Source organism: Dunckerocampus dactyliophorus, chromosome 13, assembly GCF_027744805.1.
Source record: "Dunckerocampus dactyliophorus isolate RoL2022-P2 chromosome 13, RoL_Ddac_1.1, whole genome shotgun sequence".
Taxonomy (NCBI): domain Eukaryota; kingdom Metazoa; phylum Chordata; class Actinopteri; order Syngnathiformes; family Syngnathidae; genus Dunckerocampus; species Dunckerocampus dactyliophorus.
In genome coordinates this window covers 1,810,001-1,828,637 of record NC_072831.1, presented here as the reverse complement: position 1 = coordinate 1,828,637, position 18,637 = coordinate 1,810,001, and the positions used below count along the sequence as shown (strand labels likewise).

Here is an 18,637-nt window from a genome sequence, read left to right as displayed (position 1 = left end):
GATATTTTTTCTACATTTCCAAGTAATTTTCCCCCTTCTTTCTTTCAAAGCAATACAACTTCCTGCATGACTTTCGGGAGCGATACACCGCCTACCAAGAGAGCAGGGATGTTCCTACAGAGCGCTCAGTTTCTCGATGAGCCGCTTTCCTCCTCGCTGTGACATCACTTTATTTAAAAAAAAAAAAAAATCATAATATATTTTTTTTCCCCCTTTTTACGGTCAATCTAAAGAAAATGCTGCTTGTGTGTTCTGATTAGCTTGTTTCCTCTTTGTCTGTTTTTGGATCTGGGCCTTTTGGTATGACATGCAGTAATACATCCCTATGTTATGCATCCACAGCTTTGCCTGAGCTTTGTCATTTACATTGGAAAGTTAAAAAACAAATGTTCAAACCTAAAACAGAGTGGGATGGTTTTATTTTGTCAAACTCGTCAAGTGTTTTTGAGGTGACATTTTGGGATGTGATACATGAAGAGGGTTCACCCTGTTCTCTGGACACAAAATGTACACATTTGAACATGTCAACAGACACTTTTCTTTGTTGTCTGATGGCCTTAAGCGTCTGAACAAAACATTGAAATAGTGAGGAGTGCTGCCAGAAGATACAAATACGCACAAAAAGAAAAACAAAACACGGGATTTCTACGTTGGCGTTGGACAAAAGCACAAAATAATAAAAGTGCATTCAACAACAACAGTGGTGCAGGAAGTAGGAATGCATCACTTTTCATTGTTGAGTGTACCTTTGACTTGGTCGTGAGTCTAACACACAGCTTTTATACCACAGATGATGTGACGATGTTCAAACTGTCCCTGTGCATTGACGCACACGTCCCCAGTGTCTCATGCTGGAGTTAACTGAACCTACTGGGAAATGTAGCTAGTAAGCGCTCTTATTGACGTAGCAGAACCTCACCGTTAACACCATCATTAGCTCCAAGAAAAAGGGAGGTTCGGGGGGCGGGCACGATGGGGGCACAATAGTCCTTTGCGGGGTCCTGTCCATAAAATGTTGAACGACGGTGCTGTGAGCTGACACTGCAGGCCACAGATTCAAGATGGCGTCTTAGTAGTGTTGCTGACTTGGCGATGGTCTGTAGCCGCTGCCGTGTCCAGCACTGACATCTGAGTGTCCCCATGTCTCGGCACCTGCTTGACCTTAGGAGCTCACCAGGACGTAGATCATACTGTCTCAGACAAGAAGGGCATCAAGAAACGTTCATGCTTGATGCGTATACCTTTCTTTTTTTCTTTATTGAAGAAAATGCTAATTTCATCACCATTAGCATGGCTGGTGAACAGGTAGCACCAAGGAAATAGAAATGACACATACCCGTAGAGATAGTAGAAGAAGGACAGGAGGTAGAAGGCGAGCTTGCACCAGCCTTCCTTCTGACAGAACCCCAGGATGTCGGCATTCATGATGGTCGTCGGGTCGTAGAGCCCAGGACAGCTCATCACGGGTCTGCTCATGTACCTGCAAAGGAGACACCATTGGACGTGTTGCGGGCCAGACTGGATGCACACAGCTGCTGTGTTTTGGGGAAGCACCCACCTCCAGACGTGATAGGCCAGCAGGGGCAGGTTGAGGCAGAGTGTGAGCCACTCGGCTGCGCAGAAGAACATGACGCAGAAGAAGAAATGGATGAGATACTCTGGGAGCACCAGCTGAAAGTGGGAAATAAGTCATCAGTTAGGTGTTACCATTTTAATGAGCTGCCGTTGCAGTATGAAAGAACACAACGCAGTCAATAAAAGATTGTTTCATTACGTCTACAGAAAACCATCAAAGTGAGGCATCATGCTGGAGATGAAGCGCTGATGTGACATATGGCCAACGGCTACACAGTCACTTCAAATGACTTCTATCAAATAAGAACCTCCGCCAAGGCCTAACTGTTAAAGTGCTCATAGTGTGATGTTGAAAATGGAGATATGACGAGTGTGTGTAACCTCTGAGCAAGAAATGCTAAAGAAACAAATGCTATTTTTCATTCCCGTCGACATCTCCGATCGGGATGGGGCCGATCCGATACCAGCGTAATTCCCCAATCCAGTATTGCTGATCCAGCTCGGCTAGTATCCCTGATCACACCGGCCATCTGCGAGAAGGTAGTCCTACCATCTTCAAAAACATTTTTGGACCATTTGACACAAACCTGAATTGAATTTGATGCATGTTTTGGAGTAATACCAATACATGGGAAATAAACTGGTCCATCATTTATTTTTTTAGTTGAAGGTAACAACAGGAACAGAATAAAGTAAGTAAGTTTATGAAATAGACATGTATCCTGCTTAAGTTAAAGGAGAGTAAATAGTGTGTCTGACTTTCATCACTACTGGAGCGGTCAAATATTTGTCTTTTATTTATGACTGGCAACGTCTCAATAGTACACTCATTTATTTACCAAGCACATGTCCACTCAAAACAGCGTGGCCATCGTCTTTATGCTATTTTGTCATTATATAAAAAGGCATCAAGTCTGAATTCAACACTTAGAAAAAATAAAAAATAAAAAAAAAAAAGCTGAGCCAAAGCGGCTCAACCAAGCCAGGCTTTGTGCTCAAGATGCAGCTCGACAAAACCCAAATTCCCCAAACGGAATTGAGCAGCTGCGATATGTATCACAATTTCAGGCCATATCGCTGTGTGGAAATATTTGACAATTTCCTGTCCACAGGATTTCCTCTTTTTCTGACCTTAATGCTTTGCCTTTTGGGACACACAGTCATGGAAAAAAGGATGAGACCAGCCTCGTTTCTTAATTGGATCAAGTTTATTGATCCATTTTAATGTCTGCTACAACTAAAGGTACATTTGTTTGGACAACTATAATGATGACAAATATAGCCCATAAGAGCTGGTAATCCAGCAACTTCTATGCTTTTCTTGGTAATAACATCATGAATAGCATTGTACTGCCAAAAATGGAACTCTTATGCGCTATTTTTGTTGTCATTGCTCTATTTGTCAGAACAAAGGTAGCTTTAGAATGGACAGGAAACTGAAGAAGCATGGGTGCTTTAATCATTCTTTCCATGACAGTATTATACATAGATTTGTATATCATACTTTACCTGTAGAGAATACTTGATCACAGCCTCATATTAAATCAACGATAATGATATTACAGCAAACAGAGTCCTGGTGTTGGAATAATATTGGTATACATCCAAATTTAGGTATCGGAAGTGCAAAAAAAAAAACAAAAAAAAAAACACCAAACCCGTGCAGCCCCAATCTCTCACAGGGTACAGTTTCCCTCCAGGACTGCAATCTATCTGTGGTGTGGGCCGTAAGAAATGTCATCTTATTTAAACCAACATGAAGTACGGACTTACGCATGTGTACCTATACACCATTAACATGTTTTGCGTTGATTTTAAACCGGCGTATGGCGTTGGGAGTGATAAGCTACACAGAATGTCCCATTGTCCCGCGTTTGTGAGTGAGGGCCAACAAGGAGCGCCAAATCGATCCAAATTTGTTTGCGACGGGCCGACACAATTAAATGCATGGACAGCACAGCTTTCACTAATAACAGCAAATATTTCTTTGCACTTGGCGGAGGTAATGTTAATCAAGCAAAGTAAACATCCTGTGAATTATTAACACATGTAGTATTTCACGGCGCCTCCTGACAAAACACACGGGGCTGACACTGGACAGGAGGCATGCGGCAAGCGAGCGTCCCCGTCGGAGGGCAGTGGGGGTGTTGGTGGGCGGGGCAGATGGAGGCGCCACATGTAAGCCATGCATTCAGGGTGTGTGTGTGTTCATGTGTTGAAAGCCTGCACCGTGCTGCCAAATACAAAACTCATTGTCATTACAAAATGTAAGCATGTCTGAATCTGCTGGTATCCCCGCCCCCGCTAGTCAACTCACTGGCCAATCGGCAGCACTGAAAACAACTGCTGTGCAGGACGGTATCGCAGTGCTCTGCCATCTGCTACAAACCTCAGGTGACTAGGAGACACGAGCCAAGAACCAGACTCACAAGGTTCTGGACGATGGCGCCGCTAAGGAAGCGCTGTTTGACACGTACAAACACCACGTGACAGAAACAACAGCGGAATTTTCATGTGTGTACAACATCAACTGCAGAGGGTGGCAGGCATTTATCAGATGAGGCGTTGAGCAGACATTTTTAGGATGAAATTGAATGGGTATTTTGTTACCATTTCCCCCCTAATTTTTTTTCTCCCCGCCCCAGCGATTTCTCGCAGTGAGCTTCAGCTTTACAGATGCCATGTCTGCACTGAAAAAAAAGGCCTACTAGATAGAAGGTAACTACTAGGGGTGCACAATAATTATCGGCCCAGTTTGAGGGACATATCAAATAAAATTTACAAAATAGGGATGAAATAAAAATCTGATAACTGATCAGCCACCTGAAAGGCCAGCGCGGCTGGGTTTGAAAAGTGCAAAAAGTTTGCCAGAGACCTCCATGGTGTAACACTGGCTGCTCGGAGCATGTGCCTGAATACAGTGCACCTTGCTGGGCCACAGCAGGTGGCTCCTTCCCCATCTATTCTCTGGTTCTCCTGATAGTAGTGATGTGGTAGTAGTAATGTCATCATATCTGATTAGGACAAATCAACAAATCCTAATTTGTTCGCACAAACTACAGTTCAATCTAAATTGTAAAAAAGTAGATATAAAACCGTATCATATCAGTCTTGACAAGAAGTTATTGGTATCGACCGATGCAGAAACAGTGTTGATGTGTGCTGATCACCTGACCTTCTGAGATCCCTGGGAAGTTACTTGATATGCAAACAAAAAGGGAAGTCCTTATAATAGTAGTAGTAGTAGTAGTAGTAATAATAATAATAATAATAACCATAATCATATCATGCAAGTTTTGAGCCTTTGCAAGTCTTTTCAGTTAACATGATTGATGTGAGCTGTCCTGTACAATTTGCATATTTTGTCAAGGAGTACTGCCTATCTTACTACACAAACATCAAGACAGACATTTAAGCCCCGGTCACAACCCACCGTGCGTGTTTTTAGCCCGTACGTTTTTGGAGACACCACAGCCGCCATGTTTTTCTGAAAATGTGGGGAGGGAGTGGCAAGAGTAGGAAGGGAGTACGCCAATGCACGTCGCTCACACGGTTGTGCGAGGTGTTAAAGCTGTGAGTGGTTGCATGCATCGTACATGTGGTGAGTGAGTTTGTACGTGCCTGCAGCGTAGGATCTCCGTGTGATTGGCACGTTATCGTACGGAGGCCGTACTCGCATGTACTGCTCACGTACGGTGCCGCATGTTCTAAGCAGAGACTCCGGGTTCCGATGCTGCAAGAGCAGCGCACCTCCAGCAGCACCATCTGACTTTTCTTGGCTCCTCCTCTCACCTCTGCTGTCCTCTGAGCCATAGATGCCTCCGACCCCCTATTGTGTGTCCTTTGCATCCCGGACACAAAATCGCGGCACTCGTCTGTCAGCTTGGCCGCTGCAGAAATCAGTGTGCACAATTCACGGAGCACGTGCTCACTCGGCACGGTCCACGCGAGCTCTTCACGCTCATCGGACGGCCAAACCAGGGAAGTGGCAAGACGCAAGTGACTGTGCACCCACCACGCGCTGCACGCTCGCTGGCTGCAGAGGGCACGTGCGTCATCCATAGCCCGACCGAGCGCGCATGCAGCAAAAGTTCCTCCTGCACTAAAAGTACTATGTCGTGTCTGCGTGCTCCCAAATCCTTACTGAGGCGGTACTCACCACATTCGGATCCCCAAGTTTTGCCCACATTTTTGCACACACTTGCAAGTACGGCAGGTTCGGACCAGGGCTTTACTAAAACGTGGACATATGCAGGAAAGTACACACTTTATGAATACACTATACTGACACAGCAGTGTTTCCCACAGGACTGCAATCTATTTGCGGTGGGTTAATGGGACGCCGCAATCGACAAGTTTGCATCATTGCCCGTGACGCATTTGCAAAAAAGTGAAAAATGATCATCTGCAGACCAATATGAGGAATTCTGACATCATACTGATAAATCTGATAAAATAACTCCTAACTTAAGCAATAACTGAAAAAAAAAGCTCCAGTAAGGCAAGCTTACCTATTTCAGCAAATCAAGCGCTCCTTCTCCGCTTGTGACGTGCGCAAACTCACTTGTAAGCAAACGTGGTCGAGTGGGATTCCTTCACTTTTTCTGCAGAAGATATATTGCCTGCTAAACGTTCTGCAAACAATCCACGTTTGGGTGGGGGTTATTTACATCTTAAATGGCTTATTTACTCTTATTATGTGTACTATATTGGGTAATATGCATGTCAAGCCATTTAAAGCCCCCATTACAACACACTAATGAGGCAAGAGCTGCCACAGGAAGTTCATTGTCCAGAAAAAAAAAAAGCACAAAACTGCTGACGTGTTATCTTATTTACAGTATGTCTGTCTTATTTTCTCTGATTCAAATGTAAAGGTGACTATATGTCTAGATGACTAATAATGTAAAAAAAATTAAAAAACGTATTTTCTATGCCATACCCACCAATATACTCCTGATCAAAATCTTAAGACCAGTTGAAAAATTGCTAGAATTTGCATTTTGCACATTTGTATCTTAATGAGGTTTTAAGTAGAGCTACAATATGCAAAACAAGAAGGGGGAGTGAGACAACAAGCATTTTGAAAAAGTCATTTATTGAAAACAAAAATTAAACTGAAATAGACTGTTTATCAGCTGATCAAAAGTTTAAGACCATCGTTTAAAAAATAACAAAAAACTCTCCAAACCAGAACATAAAATGTTCTCAGTAATGAGGAGCTCCACCGTTCTTGTTCATCACTTCCAAAATGGCTTTGGGCGTGCTTGATGCCAGTGTTTCCAGGAGGCTAGTGGGAACATTGCTCCAAGTGGTGAAGATGGCTTCACCAAGGCCATCAACTGTCTGGAACTGATGGCCATTTTTAGAAACTTCCCTTGCCATCCATCCCAAATGTTCTCTATGGGATTGAAATCAGGATGGTCCAAAAGAGTGATGTTATTCTCCCTGAAGTCCTTGGTCAAGCCAGCATTGTGAACTGCAGAGTTGTCCTGTTGAAGAACCCAGCTGGTACCACACACACGAGGGCCCTCAGTCATGAGGGATGCCCGCCCCAACATCTGCATCCGTTTGACAACCCCGCACCACCTGAAGCTACGGTGTTCCACTGAATGAAAAAGCACCCCAGACCATGATGGCCCCCCCCCTCCACTGTAGAAAACATCTCAGGTGGGATCTCCTTGTCATGCCAGTAACTTTTTTCCACCTTCCAATGTCCCATGTTTGATGCTCCCTGGCAAAGTCGAAACGGGCACTTTTGTGGTGTTGGAGACAAGGTCTTTGAACTTGTTTTTTAAAATCCTTTTTCCGCAGATGGCGTCTGATGGTTATTGCGCTGCAGTCGGCACCAGTAAGGACCTTCATGTGGGTGGAAGACCGCCCTGTGTCTTGATGACAGCCAATGGGATCCTCCGGCTCAGCGCAGGTGTGATGTTTTTGGGTCTACCACTTGACTTTTTTGTTCCATGATGCTCAGGATCTTTCCAAAAATGTAGAATGACTGATTTCCTGCTCCCAACCTCAGCAGCCATGGCACGCTGCGAGAGGCCTTGCTTATGCAGCTCCACAATCCCACCACGTTGGAAAAGAGAAAGCTTCTTAGCTTCACCATCAGGAGGGCATGACAGTGGGAATGCCTGCTTTTCTCGCCTGTGGTCATAAACTTTTGATCAGTTGATAACCAATTTTAGTTGTTTTTTTGTTAAAATTACAAGCTCCAAATGTTTTTTGGCTCACTCCCCCTTCTTGTTTTGCATATTGTAGCTTTACTTAAAACGTCATTAGGATCAAAAATTACAAAACGCAAATTCTAGCAATTTTTCAACTGATCTTGTGATTTTAATCAGGAATGTATATTCCATTTATTAACACTGAATGAATCCTACTTGGCAGAAATTCAGTTATTGCGGCTGGGTCTGCAACCAATGAACAGCGGTAGATGAGGTACGACTGTATCTAGAAGGGTTGTACTACTGGTGTAATAAAACTGGCTCTTTTTTTTTTATGTGTGCCAAGGTGAACATGTTGTACCAAATCTATTTATGGCAGACCGCCACAAATGTATGGGAAACACTGCAGCCCGAAAGCAACCAGCAGGTGAACTAGAGATGCTAAGATCCAATCCCCAAACTGAAGCTGGTTTAGTTAAGTGAAAAGACATTTGCAAACACTTCTTCGTGCACAATGACAACGACTGAAGACTTGAACTCATTTTAAAACGTGGCAAAATTGGTACAAACCTTCAACGCAATTTTCATTCTCTTAATCTTTTTGATCTTTTCAATTGTCTTTTTTTGTTGCCGTTAGCCATGTGCAAAGCGGATTGCGGGGGTGGGGTGGTGGGAGGGACAAAAGAACAGTGTTAGAGTTTAGACAGCGGAAACAAGTTGAATGCATAATAAAACAGGTTATTTGGTACAACAGTGCAGAAGAAACGACTGGAAAAAAGGCAGACGAGAAGATCTTCTGTAGTCATTCAAATCCACCAGAGCATTTCTGCATGCGCTCATCAAGGCAAGGATGGCGGGACAGAGGCGTCGGCGAGGGAACTCACCGGATTTAAGGTGTTACACTGATCTATGGGATTCTTGTAGTCCGTCTTCAGCTCGTCAAACGCAATTATCTGCAGAGAGAACATGAGCACAATGTAAGAGTAACTACTCATTGCTCAAGCAAACACATTTCAAAAGTTACATCCCATAACCATCACCTTTCATTATAGAAACCAAGTCTCCACAATCATCCAAAATTCAAGGGACTGTATGCAGCAGATTCCTCCAGCCGCCTTGGGGGCGCCAGCGTTGGAATACACTATCACTGTATCGCGCCTCTTCCTGCTTTACACACACCAAGGTCACTCGTGCTAGTCATGTGCGATACCACTGATTTAGTTTTCGATTAGATACAGGGTAAAATTCAGGCTGGTCTCGGCGATACCAATACGATACCAATACTTTTGTGCAAATTCACTAAATGTGTCTGGCATATGTTAAGTAGTGTAAATTGAATTCAAGTATTAAATGAAATGAATACCAAGTACTTCTGAGGAAGTAATAAAATGTTTATATACTGTACCTGTGTGTATCAATGAGGTGCTTTTCTTTAGTAGGACAATTCAGTAGAACAATTGGGACATTTAAGCTGCAGAAAATAAAACTAATATTTTCAACTAAGAGTCACTGAAATGCAGATGAATTCTGTCAGCTCAAGAGGAGATGAACTGTTTCAGAGGAACGGGACGAAATAAAGAAAATAAAACCAAGTGGCTTACATGGCGATATAAGATCAAAATTGTCCCACTCAGCCAAAATCTTTTATTTCAGTCTCCATGTCACACTGGATTCAAATGGAAGAATTGGGCTTCAAAAGATTTGTTCTTATTGCCGAGACGTTGCAACCCGATGAATGAAGTCAGACTCGCTTCCTAAACACACTTTGGCGCCTCACAGGCAGGCGAAACAGCAACTATATCAGTCACGTGACTTTTCCTTCAAGCGATACACGTTTTGTCCTTTGAGCTCGACACGTTGGGTGGGGGGTGATTTACAATACAGCCAAGCTAATATACAACAACAGAAAAAAACAGACGACAGAATCATAAAATGTGCAAATGGTATTTTAAACAATAACAATGTTTATTCTGGAACAAAAAGCGTCCGTTGTGTTCTGTATCAGTCAATTTGTGTGACTAACTGCGTCACAAGCTCAACTAAATGAATTACTGTGGCAACTACAAAAAATAACCACCGCCCAGGCACCATGTAACATTTTGATATCCAAGTCTCACCTGACTAGAAGTTGTAGGACCAGCCAAACAATGAAAGAAGTGTGACTTATAGTTCGGAAAACACGGTGCGCTCCACAGACATGTATGTGTATCAACAACTGTGAGTGGCAGCCATTTTATTGACCAAAATGACCATTTTGTGAAGTTTAATTCAGAATCTCGCCAAATAAAGACAATTTTTTTTGCCACAATCAGTTCTTTGAAACCACTGTTGTTAACATACAGTATGCTAGCTGTTGGTGGTGTTCTAATAGTATATCTTACATTTGCACACGGAATAAAGATGGGAGTAATTAAGAATTGTAAACGTTTCACCGTGTAGATGCACAAATGACATGCAGCCATGTAAATATGACAAGGGAAGGGTAGGATGAAGACAGGACAGGGGTGCCCAGACTTTTTCCGGCGAGGGCAGAATACATAAAAATTGCACAGGGAAGCACAGGGGCCACTTTCATTTTGTAAACAAAGAGAGTCTGCGAGAGCGGGGGCGGAAAAAGACTCATTGGCTGACAAAATGGTAACGACTGGACCAGAAGCGACTACGAGTAAAGACAGCACAACGCAAGTGAACACCACAGCAACCAACACAAGCCCTGCCACAGCAGCAGACCACAAACTGCGGATATGTAGTTGCGGATGGAGGAAAATAACATCTTTCCGGGGTCTAAGGATTAACCAGGGAAGGAAAAAGTGCTTGACGGAAGAGAGACAGGGGCCTCGCATTGACTACTTCCTGCGGAAGGAGTCAAATCAGTTGAATGAAGCTTACCAACTGGACGAAAACCATAGCTTGTAAGGCATCAGCACCCTCGTCATGGAAGAGGCAAGTTCAAGCACAGACCTAGCGGTGGAACAAACATCAGCAGAGGAACCCACCCAAACTCCCCGACCTGCAGTTGAGCGGAGCCTCCCAAGCTACAGACTGCGAGTGAAGTGGCCCGGTGCTGCGGAGAAAAAGCTGTGGAAAACAGTGAACAATGACCTGTCTCTGGCCCTCCATCAACTATGAGGCACAGTGGAGAAGAAGTTGGAGAAGATGGGAAACATCATCTATCAATATGGAGCAGAACGCTTTGGGGTCCTACAGTCGAAAGGTGCTAAACAGACTCCCACTCCACCAGTCTCCAGAAGACAACAGAAAATGAAATGCCTTGTTCAAGAAAGTAGACAGCTCAGAAGGCTTTGGAAGAAGGCCTCGGAAGTGGAAAAGGAGGGCATAAGCACCCTCCAAGCTGACATTAAGACACGTCTGGCATCCCTCCGTAGAGCAGAGAATTTCACGGAAACGAAGGAGGAATAAAGAACAAACAAGAACTCGGTTCTATGAAGATCCCTTCAAGTTCCTGAAGACTCTTTTCACCAAGGAGAAAAGTGGAGTTTTAAAAACAACAAAGAGTGACCTGGAGGAGCACCTGAGATAAACGCACTCTGATCCAAAGCGCTACGAATGCATGACCATCCCTCCAGACATGCCACCAATCGACCCCCCAGAGCATCAGTTTGACATCGGTCCTCCAACGTGGAAAGAAGTGGAGAAGATCGTCCACCGTGTGCGAACAGCATCAGCTCCTGGGCCAAACGGTGTCCCATACAAAGTATACAAGAACGCACCAGATGTCTGCAGGTTTCTCTGGAGCCTCATGAGGACGATATGGAAGAAGAGGACCATACCAAAAGCGTGGCGTAGGGCAGGCGGGATCCTTATCCCAAAGGAGAAGGACGCATCAAACATCAGCCAGTTCCGCCCCATTGCCTTGCTTAATGTGGAGCTTAATGTCCACATGGGTACGTGGACACATCTGTGCAAAGGGCAGGAATATCGGGCTTCTCTGGGTGCCTAGAACATGCCAGCATGATCTGGCACCAGATCCAAATGGCAAAGTTGGAGAAAAGGGATCTCCACGTGATCTTCCTGGATCTTGCAAATGCCTTTGGCTCTGTGCCCCATGAACTCCTCTGGACTTCCTTCGAGTTCTTTAACATCCCGGACACCATTACAACCCTAATCAAAGCCTACTTTCAGGACTTGCAATTTTGCTTCACTACGCCTGAATTTACCACCTCTTGGCAGTGCCTTGAAGTAGGCATCATGGCCGGATGCACAGTCTCCCCCTTGGCTTTCACCTTGGCGATGGAGGTCATCGTCCAAGCCTCTAAGTAGGTTGTCGGAAGACAAAGACTCGACTCTGGCCGGCGCCTCCCTCCCCTCAGCCTACATGGATGACATCACCACCCTGACTACCACCGTCCCATGCACCAGAAGGTTACTCAGAAAACTTGAGAACATCAGCTGGGCCCGCATGAAGATCAAACCATCTAAGTCACGCAGCATCTCAGTGGTGAAGGGAGCGCTTACTGACTTGCAGTTCTTCATCGGTGATGACCCAATCCCCACCATATCTTAGCAGCCAGTTAAAAGCCTTGGAAGGCTCTATGATGCTAGCCTGAAAGACAAAGACCAGGTGAAGCAACTGCGTAATGACATCAAAGCAGGCCTACAGGCAATTGACAAAACCTAACTACCTGGGAAGCTAAAGGCCTGGTGTTTCCAGTTTGGTCTGCTACCCTGGGTGTTGTGGCCCCTGGCAGTCTATGAGGTGCCCATCTCAACGGTAGAGAAGCTAGAGAGGCAAACCACTGTCCACATCAAGAAGTGGCTTGGAGTCCCGCGTTGCCTCACCACCATAGGCCTCTACGGAGACAGTGTGCTCAAACTACCCCTCGCGAGCCTTACAGAGGAGTTCAAGTGTGCCAAAACACGCCTGCAGATGACCTTGAACGAATCCAAAGACCCAGTGATCGGAGAAAACGCATCGACTTTGGCTACTGGGCGCAAGTGGAGACCTGCAAGAGCAGTGGAGGAGGCAACAGCAGCTCTTAGACATGCTGATATCATAGGGAACGTTCAGCAAGGAAGGGGAGGCCTTGGCCTAAAAACTAGCCGCCCAGCCTGGAGGAATGCCACTGCTCCAGTGCGGAGGAAGATGGTGGTAAAGGAAGTGCGACGTCAGGAGGAGATGGCAAGATGGGCCAAGGCAGTCGCCCTTGGCAAACAGGGACTGTCGGCACGGTGGGAGAGTGTTAAAAGGCTGATATCATAGGGAACGTTCAGCAAGGAAGGGGGAGGCCTTGGCCTAAAAACTAGCTGCCCAGCCTGGAGGAATGCCACTGCTCCAGTGCGGAGGAAGATGGTGGTGAAGGAAGTGCGACGTCAGGAGGAGATGGCAAGATGGGCCAAGGCAGTCGCCCTTGGCAAACAGGGACTGTGGGCACGGTGGGAGAGTGTTGAAAGGAGGAGGTTGAGTTGGAAGGATGTGTGGGCCATGGAAGCAAGGGGGCTGAGCTTTGCCATCAGGGCCACATATGACGTCCTCCCAACACCAACTAATCGCCACCGGTGGTTTGGGGAAGATCCCGGGTGCGTCCTGTGCTCCACACCAGCCTCCCTCCGGCATATACTCACGGGGTGTAAAACCAGCCTTGCTCAAGGCTGACGATACACTTGGCGCCATAACCAAGTCCTAAAGAGCCTTGCTGCTACACTGGAGGAAAAACGAGCCAGCACCAACGCCCTAGCACTGCCAACGTCTAACACTCCAACAACACCACGGACCTTTGTCCGTGAAGGGGCTACAGCTACTAGAAGCAACTCAACTCCATCAGAGAGAAGCCAGCTGTCGCTTGCACGTGACTGGAAGATGATAGCAGACATTGGCAAACAGCTGGTGTTCCCCTCAGAGATTGCCACCACCACCTTGAGGCCTGACCTGGTGCTCTGGTCTCCCTCCATAAAAAAGGTGTACATAATCGAACTTACCGCACCCTGGGAGGATTCTATGGAGGAGGCTTTTGAGCGGAAGCATCTGCGGTATGTCGACTTAGCCGCCGACGCAAGGCATCGTGGCTGGAACACGGAAGTCCGCCCAGTGGAGGTTGGGTGCAGAGGGTTTGTGGGAACATCCACCACAAAACTGCTGAGGGACTTGGGAGTTAAAGGCAAGAACCAGCGTGCAGCTGTCAAAGCTGCATCGGAGGCCGCAGAAAGAAGCAGCCAGTGGCTCTGGCTGAAGAGGAACGACCCCAGTTGGGCCAAGGAGTTTGACAGGAGGTATGCGGTCGGCTTAGGCTTGACTCAGGGAACAGGACGCCCCTGCCATGTATAGTCCAATGAGATGTCCAAGGTGATTCTCATGGCTAATTGGACTTGGGACGCAAGCTGAGGACTGATCGCCCTACAGCTGGCCGCCTCTGGTGAGGGTGTATAGTGTAAAAGGCCGAAACACCCTATGACCCAGAGGAACACTACTAAGGATGCGTCCTGTAAATTTTCAATTCTTCCCACAACCTCCATCAAGTCTACTGTCCACTAACAGTTATTTCCGTGTGCTCGCACAGAAAATCTACATCTCATCTTGTGTTGCTTGGAACCTGTACGTAAAAGCAATCCAATGTACTGCAGGCCAATATGTGCCATGTTATCGGAGGAAAAACATCCACGTGTCTGCTTTGTGTTAGATGACAAAGCTAATTACTGTAATATGTCATTAGTAGTGCATGTATTTTTAAAATATGCAGTGGCCCAATAAAAAACATGTGCCCTGTGCAGCAATTTGGACTCTTCTGTTCTGTGGCGTGTGAGGGGTGTGCTCATCCAATATAACGGCAGGTAAAACAATGTAATTATTGTTGATATAAATATTTATGGCATACAGTAGCATTAGGTTATGGACTCCAGCATACACCTCTGTTATTTGTTGATTTATGTTCCTAAATGATGCAATAATGAAAAATAATCAGCATATTAACTTTGCACTTGAGAGCTTGTGTTAATATACACTGCTCAAAAAAAATTAGAGGAACACTTCGGAAACACATCAGATCTAAACTGGGGGAAAAATGATGTTGAATATCTTTCCTGATAATAAGTGGGTGATGTGTTAGTAACAAAATGATGCCACATCATTTGATAGAAATGAAAATGATCACCCTATAGAGGGGGGAAATCAAAGACACCCCAAAAATGAAAGTGAAAAAATTATGCAGCAGACTGGCCCATTTTTCCAAAATGTCATTGTAGCAACTCAAAATGATTCTCAGTAGTTTGTGTGGCCCCCACGTGCTTGTACGCATGCCTGACAACGTCGGGGCATGCTCCTAATGAGACTACGGATGGTGTCCTGGGGGATCTCCTCCCAGATCTGGACCAGGGCATCACTGCGGTACCTGGACGCATGGAGGAGATTCCAGGAGACAGGTAGTTACTCCAGGAGAGCTGGACAGGGCCGTAGAAGGTCCTTCAACCCTCAGCAGGATTGGTATCGGCTCCTTTGTGCAAGGAGGAACAGGATGAGCACTGCCAGAGCCCTACAAAATGACCTCCAGCAGGCCACTGGTGTGAATGTTTCTGACCAAACAATCAGAAACAGGCTCCATGAGGGTGGCCTGAGGGCCCGACGTCCTGTAGTGGGCCCTGTGCTCACTGCCCAGCACCATATAGCTCGATTGGCATTTGCCATACACCACCAGAATTGGCAACTACACCACTGGTGCCCTGTGCTCTTCACTGATGAGGGGCAAGTTCAACCTGAGCACATGTGACAGACGTGAGAGGGTCTGGCGATGCCGTGGAGAACGTTATGCTGCCTGCAGCATCATTCAGCATGACCGGTTTGGTGGTGGGTCAGTGATGGTCTGGGGAGGCATATCCCTGGAAGGACGCACAGACCTCTACAGGTTAGATAATGGCACCCTGACTGCTATTAGGTATCGGGATGAAATCCTTGGACCCATTGTCAGAACCTACGCTGGTGCAGTGGGACCTGGGTTCCTCCTGGTCCACGACAATGCCCAACCTCATGTGGCTAGAGCAGGGGTCACCAACGTGGTGCCCGCAGGCACCAGGTAGCCCCCACGACCACATGAGGTGCCCGCAAGCCTGCTTTTCATTCAGGTTTTCAGTTAATAATGAAAGAACAGTAGAAAAAAAATGCATTCTGAAATACAAAATGTGAGTTGTGGACACCGGCATGTTGTTAATGTTCTGGTAAAACAAGCATATTTGCTTTGTTTGGGTTTAAAATAAGCTCTGAAAATAAATGTTACAAAAATGAGTAGCTCTTGGCGATATTCATTTTGTAAAAGTAGCTCTCACAAGAGAAAACGTTGGTGACCCCTGGTCTAGAGTTTGCAGGCAGTTCCTGGAGGATGAAGGAATTGATACCATTGACTGGCCCCCACGTTCACCTGACCTAAACCCAATAGAACACCTCTGGGACATTATGTTTAGGTCCATCTGGTGCCGCTAGGTTGCTCCTCAGACTGTCCAGGAGCTCAGTGATGCCCTGGTCCAGATCTGGGAGGAGATCCCCCAGGACACCATCCGTAGTCTCATTAGGAGCATGCCCCGATGTTTTCAGGCATGCGTGCAAGCACGTGGGGGCCACACAAACTACTGACAATCATTTTGAGTTGCTACAATGACATTTTGGAAAAATGGACCAGTCTGCTGCATCATTTTTTCTCTTTCATTTTTGGGGTGTCTTTGATTTCCCCCCTCTATAGGGTGATCATTTTCATTTCTATCAAATGATGGCATCATTTTGTTACTAATACATCACCGACTTATTATCAGGAAATATATTAAATATCATTTTCCCCCCAGTATAAATCTGATGTGTTTTCGAAGTGTTCCACTAGTTTTTTTTTTAGCAGTGTAGAATTGACAGTGTTTACACCCGCAGCCTGTTAACCTCGTGACATCTCGCGAGACTTCACGTGCTCCATAAAGCGGTATGCTTCGGCTAAGCCTGCTAGCTTATTAGCTAACTAACTAGCAAATCGCCTTAGCGTTTGACAGCCACAACTTTGACTTGGCAGCGATCCAAACTGACAATCGTCGCTGAACACCGCAGCGTGGGAGCGAAGAGAAAGCCGAGAGCGAACAAGTTGGCATTTAAGTGGTCAATGTCAAGCCTTTAGCCGACTGACTTATTGCAGTACGCTAAACAGGCGCCTGGCAAAGTTCTAAGCGGACGTCACTCGAACATTCCACACACTTTAAGTTACGTTACCGCAGGTGTGTTGCCGTCAAACATGGCCTGTCACTCCCTCCCGCTCTGCGACTTTGGAGCAGCGGGAGGCCGAAGCTAACTTCCTACATTTAACTTCCTGATTATGTCCACCGTGAGTGCACTTACATGCCAGATGGCGAAGAAGATGAGCGCCGCCGTGAGCAGTAACGCCAGCATGTAACAAAAGGCCGCGAATGTGAACGCCATTTTTTTTCTTCTTCCTCCTCCTCCACCGGGTCTGCTTTGCTGGATGATGACGGATTTGAGGTTAGCCCCTGAAATGTGTCTTCTTCTCCGATTTAGCACACCCGTGTCACCCCCCCTCGTGTGTTGTCTTACCGCCATCTTGTGGACTTCTTTAATCACTACAATGTGTTGTTCCTTCTCAGACACGCTGGACTTTTTGTTTGGAGCGAACCATCTGCCGTTCAAAAGAATACGGCTTCAAATACTGCTGAACAACAGCTAAGTAAATCCTACCTATGTGACTGCACTTGTTGCTTGTTGTTAAATATGACTTTGCCTCCATATTTCCTTTCCTAGTAGCTGGGCTGTTTATTCAACTGCAGAGACTACCAGGCATCTATTAGAGCTACAGAGTTTATATTAGAGGTCCCTTATTGTTAATCACATTTTAGACAAATTCACATAATTGGCCCTGATTCATCAACAAAAAGTGAGTAAAAAATGAATGTTATATTCTGTTGCTACTTTTTGTCGTTTTTTTTTTTTTTTTACATTTCGCAAACAAGGCAAGGCGCCTGAGAGAGCTTGTAGATGGGGGAGAGGCTCACAGCAACACCCGCAACTCGTCAAGAAGCTAGAGGGCTCAGCAGATTACTTGCTAAATAGAGTTGGCAACACCGATTCCTCCTGCGCCGTCTTCTTCTCAGGCAGACCAGGTGCGTTATGTGTTTGAGCAATTTATGTGGCGGACCACCAAAAATAAATGAACATATGGGAGTCACATTTTTTGTACATATCATTTTTTTCTTGTACTGTTTGTGAAACTGAGCAGCTGACTGATCGAGTTTCCTGCATAATACAAAAAATAATATAAAATGAATTCTGATAATTACATTCAAATAGCTTTCTGTTAGTGTAGTTACCACCTGTCCAATGCACAGAACTGACTCACAGGGTACGAAGGTCTTTGACGCTTTTATTTGGACAACAGGAGACAATAACTTTTTATAATATAAAGTATGGAAAATACAAATACAGTATCTCAAGTTTCACAGTCGTCATGTGGCCTTATGATACAGGTTTCAAATGTTTTTGTTGTTGTGGTCATTGAAAAGGAAAAGAAAACAGCAGGACAGTACGACTATTACAGCATTACTACATTGTTATTATTAAAAAGCATAACAAAGTGGGGGAAAAAGCAATAAGAAGAGGCCCAATCACCTTTTATGATTATTCATGAATGCTCTTTCAAAAGGAGTGTAAATGTGGCAGACAGTCGCTAACTGATAAAGGGAAATCAATCATATCTGATCGACTACTCTGCCCGGGAAGGAAATCAGCAGCGAGAAAAACCTTTTGAGTCATGTTTTAATAATAATAATAATAATGTTTTAGTCAATGTGGGCGTCACCCTGTACAGACATGCCGGTAACACACGATTGCGCAAAAAAAATTGTGCGTGTTCGATTGTCATTTGACAAAAAAAAAATCAGGTATTTCTCACCAGTTGTTGACT

At 45.4% G+C, this 18,637-nt stretch overlaps 2 protein-coding genes and 1 long non-coding RNA gene across 9 annotated transcripts in view; 2 read left to right on the top strand and 1 right to left on the bottom strand.

Moving 5' to 3' along the window:
- Nucleotides 1-8,391, top strand: part of cdkn3 (cyclin-dependent kinase inhibitor 3) — a 12,499-nt gene extending 4,108 nt beyond the window's left edge. For all 5 annotated transcript variants that reach the window (XR_008573423.1, XR_008573422.1, XM_054796548.1 and 2 more), the window contains one exon: nucleotides 51-8,391. Coding sequence is in view for 3 of the 5 variants with exons in the window: in XM_054796548.1 (XP_054652523.1) it covers nucleotides 51-140 (90 nt within the window). In the remaining 2 variants the exon portion in view is untranslated. The remainder of the gene's footprint in view (nucleotides 1-50) is intronic.
- cnih1 (cornichon family AMPA receptor auxiliary protein 1) lies at nucleotides 403-17,228 on the bottom strand. Of its 2 annotated transcripts, XM_054796551.1 has the most exons (6): nucleotides 17,062-17,228; nucleotides 8,630-8,698; nucleotides 8,316-8,363; nucleotides 1,559-1,671; nucleotides 1,337-1,480; nucleotides 403-1,190 (listed from the first exon to the last, which is right to left on the bottom strand). In XM_054796551.1, exons 1-6 carry the CDS (start codon nucleotides 17,140-17,142, stop codon nucleotides 1,163-1,165), a joined length of 483 nt encoding a protein of 160 aa, XP_054652526.1. In that variant the 5' UTR covers nucleotides 17,143-17,228; the 3' UTR covers nucleotides 403-1,162. The 2 variants fall into 2 exon arrangements, with proteins under 2 accessions (XP_054652526.1, XP_054652528.1); XM_054796553.1 differs by lacking the exon at nucleotides 8,316-8,363.
- The window catches only part of LOC129192471 (uncharacterized), an 8,714-nt gene continuing 6,587 nt past the window's right edge, over nucleotides 16,511-18,637 (top strand). The window contains exons 1-3 of one of the 2 annotated variants that reach the window (XR_008573425.1): nucleotides 16,511-17,202; nucleotides 17,325-17,611; nucleotides 17,688-17,837. This is a non-coding gene — a long non-coding RNA (uncharacterized LOC129192471). Of the gene's footprint in view, nucleotides 17,203-17,324; nucleotides 17,838-18,637 lie in introns of both variants that reach the window. The other variant, XR_008573424.1, reaches the window with a different exon arrangement.

Bases quoted from the DNA above. Each gene is read 5' to 3' on its own strand.
- cnih1 (XM_054796551.1), bottom strand. From the start codon at position 17,142: ATGGCGTTCACATTCGCGGCCTTTTGTTACATGCTGGCGTTACTGCTC. The intron at 8,364-8,629 runs GTGAGTTCCCTC...CAACAAAAAAAG, and splicing joins AGTGTAACACCTTAAATCCG to ACAATTGAAAAGATCAAAAA. The intron at 1,672-8,315 runs GTTTGTACCAAT...TCCCACTTTCAG, and splicing joins GAATGAAAATTGCGTTGAAG to CTGGTGCTCCCAGAGTATCT.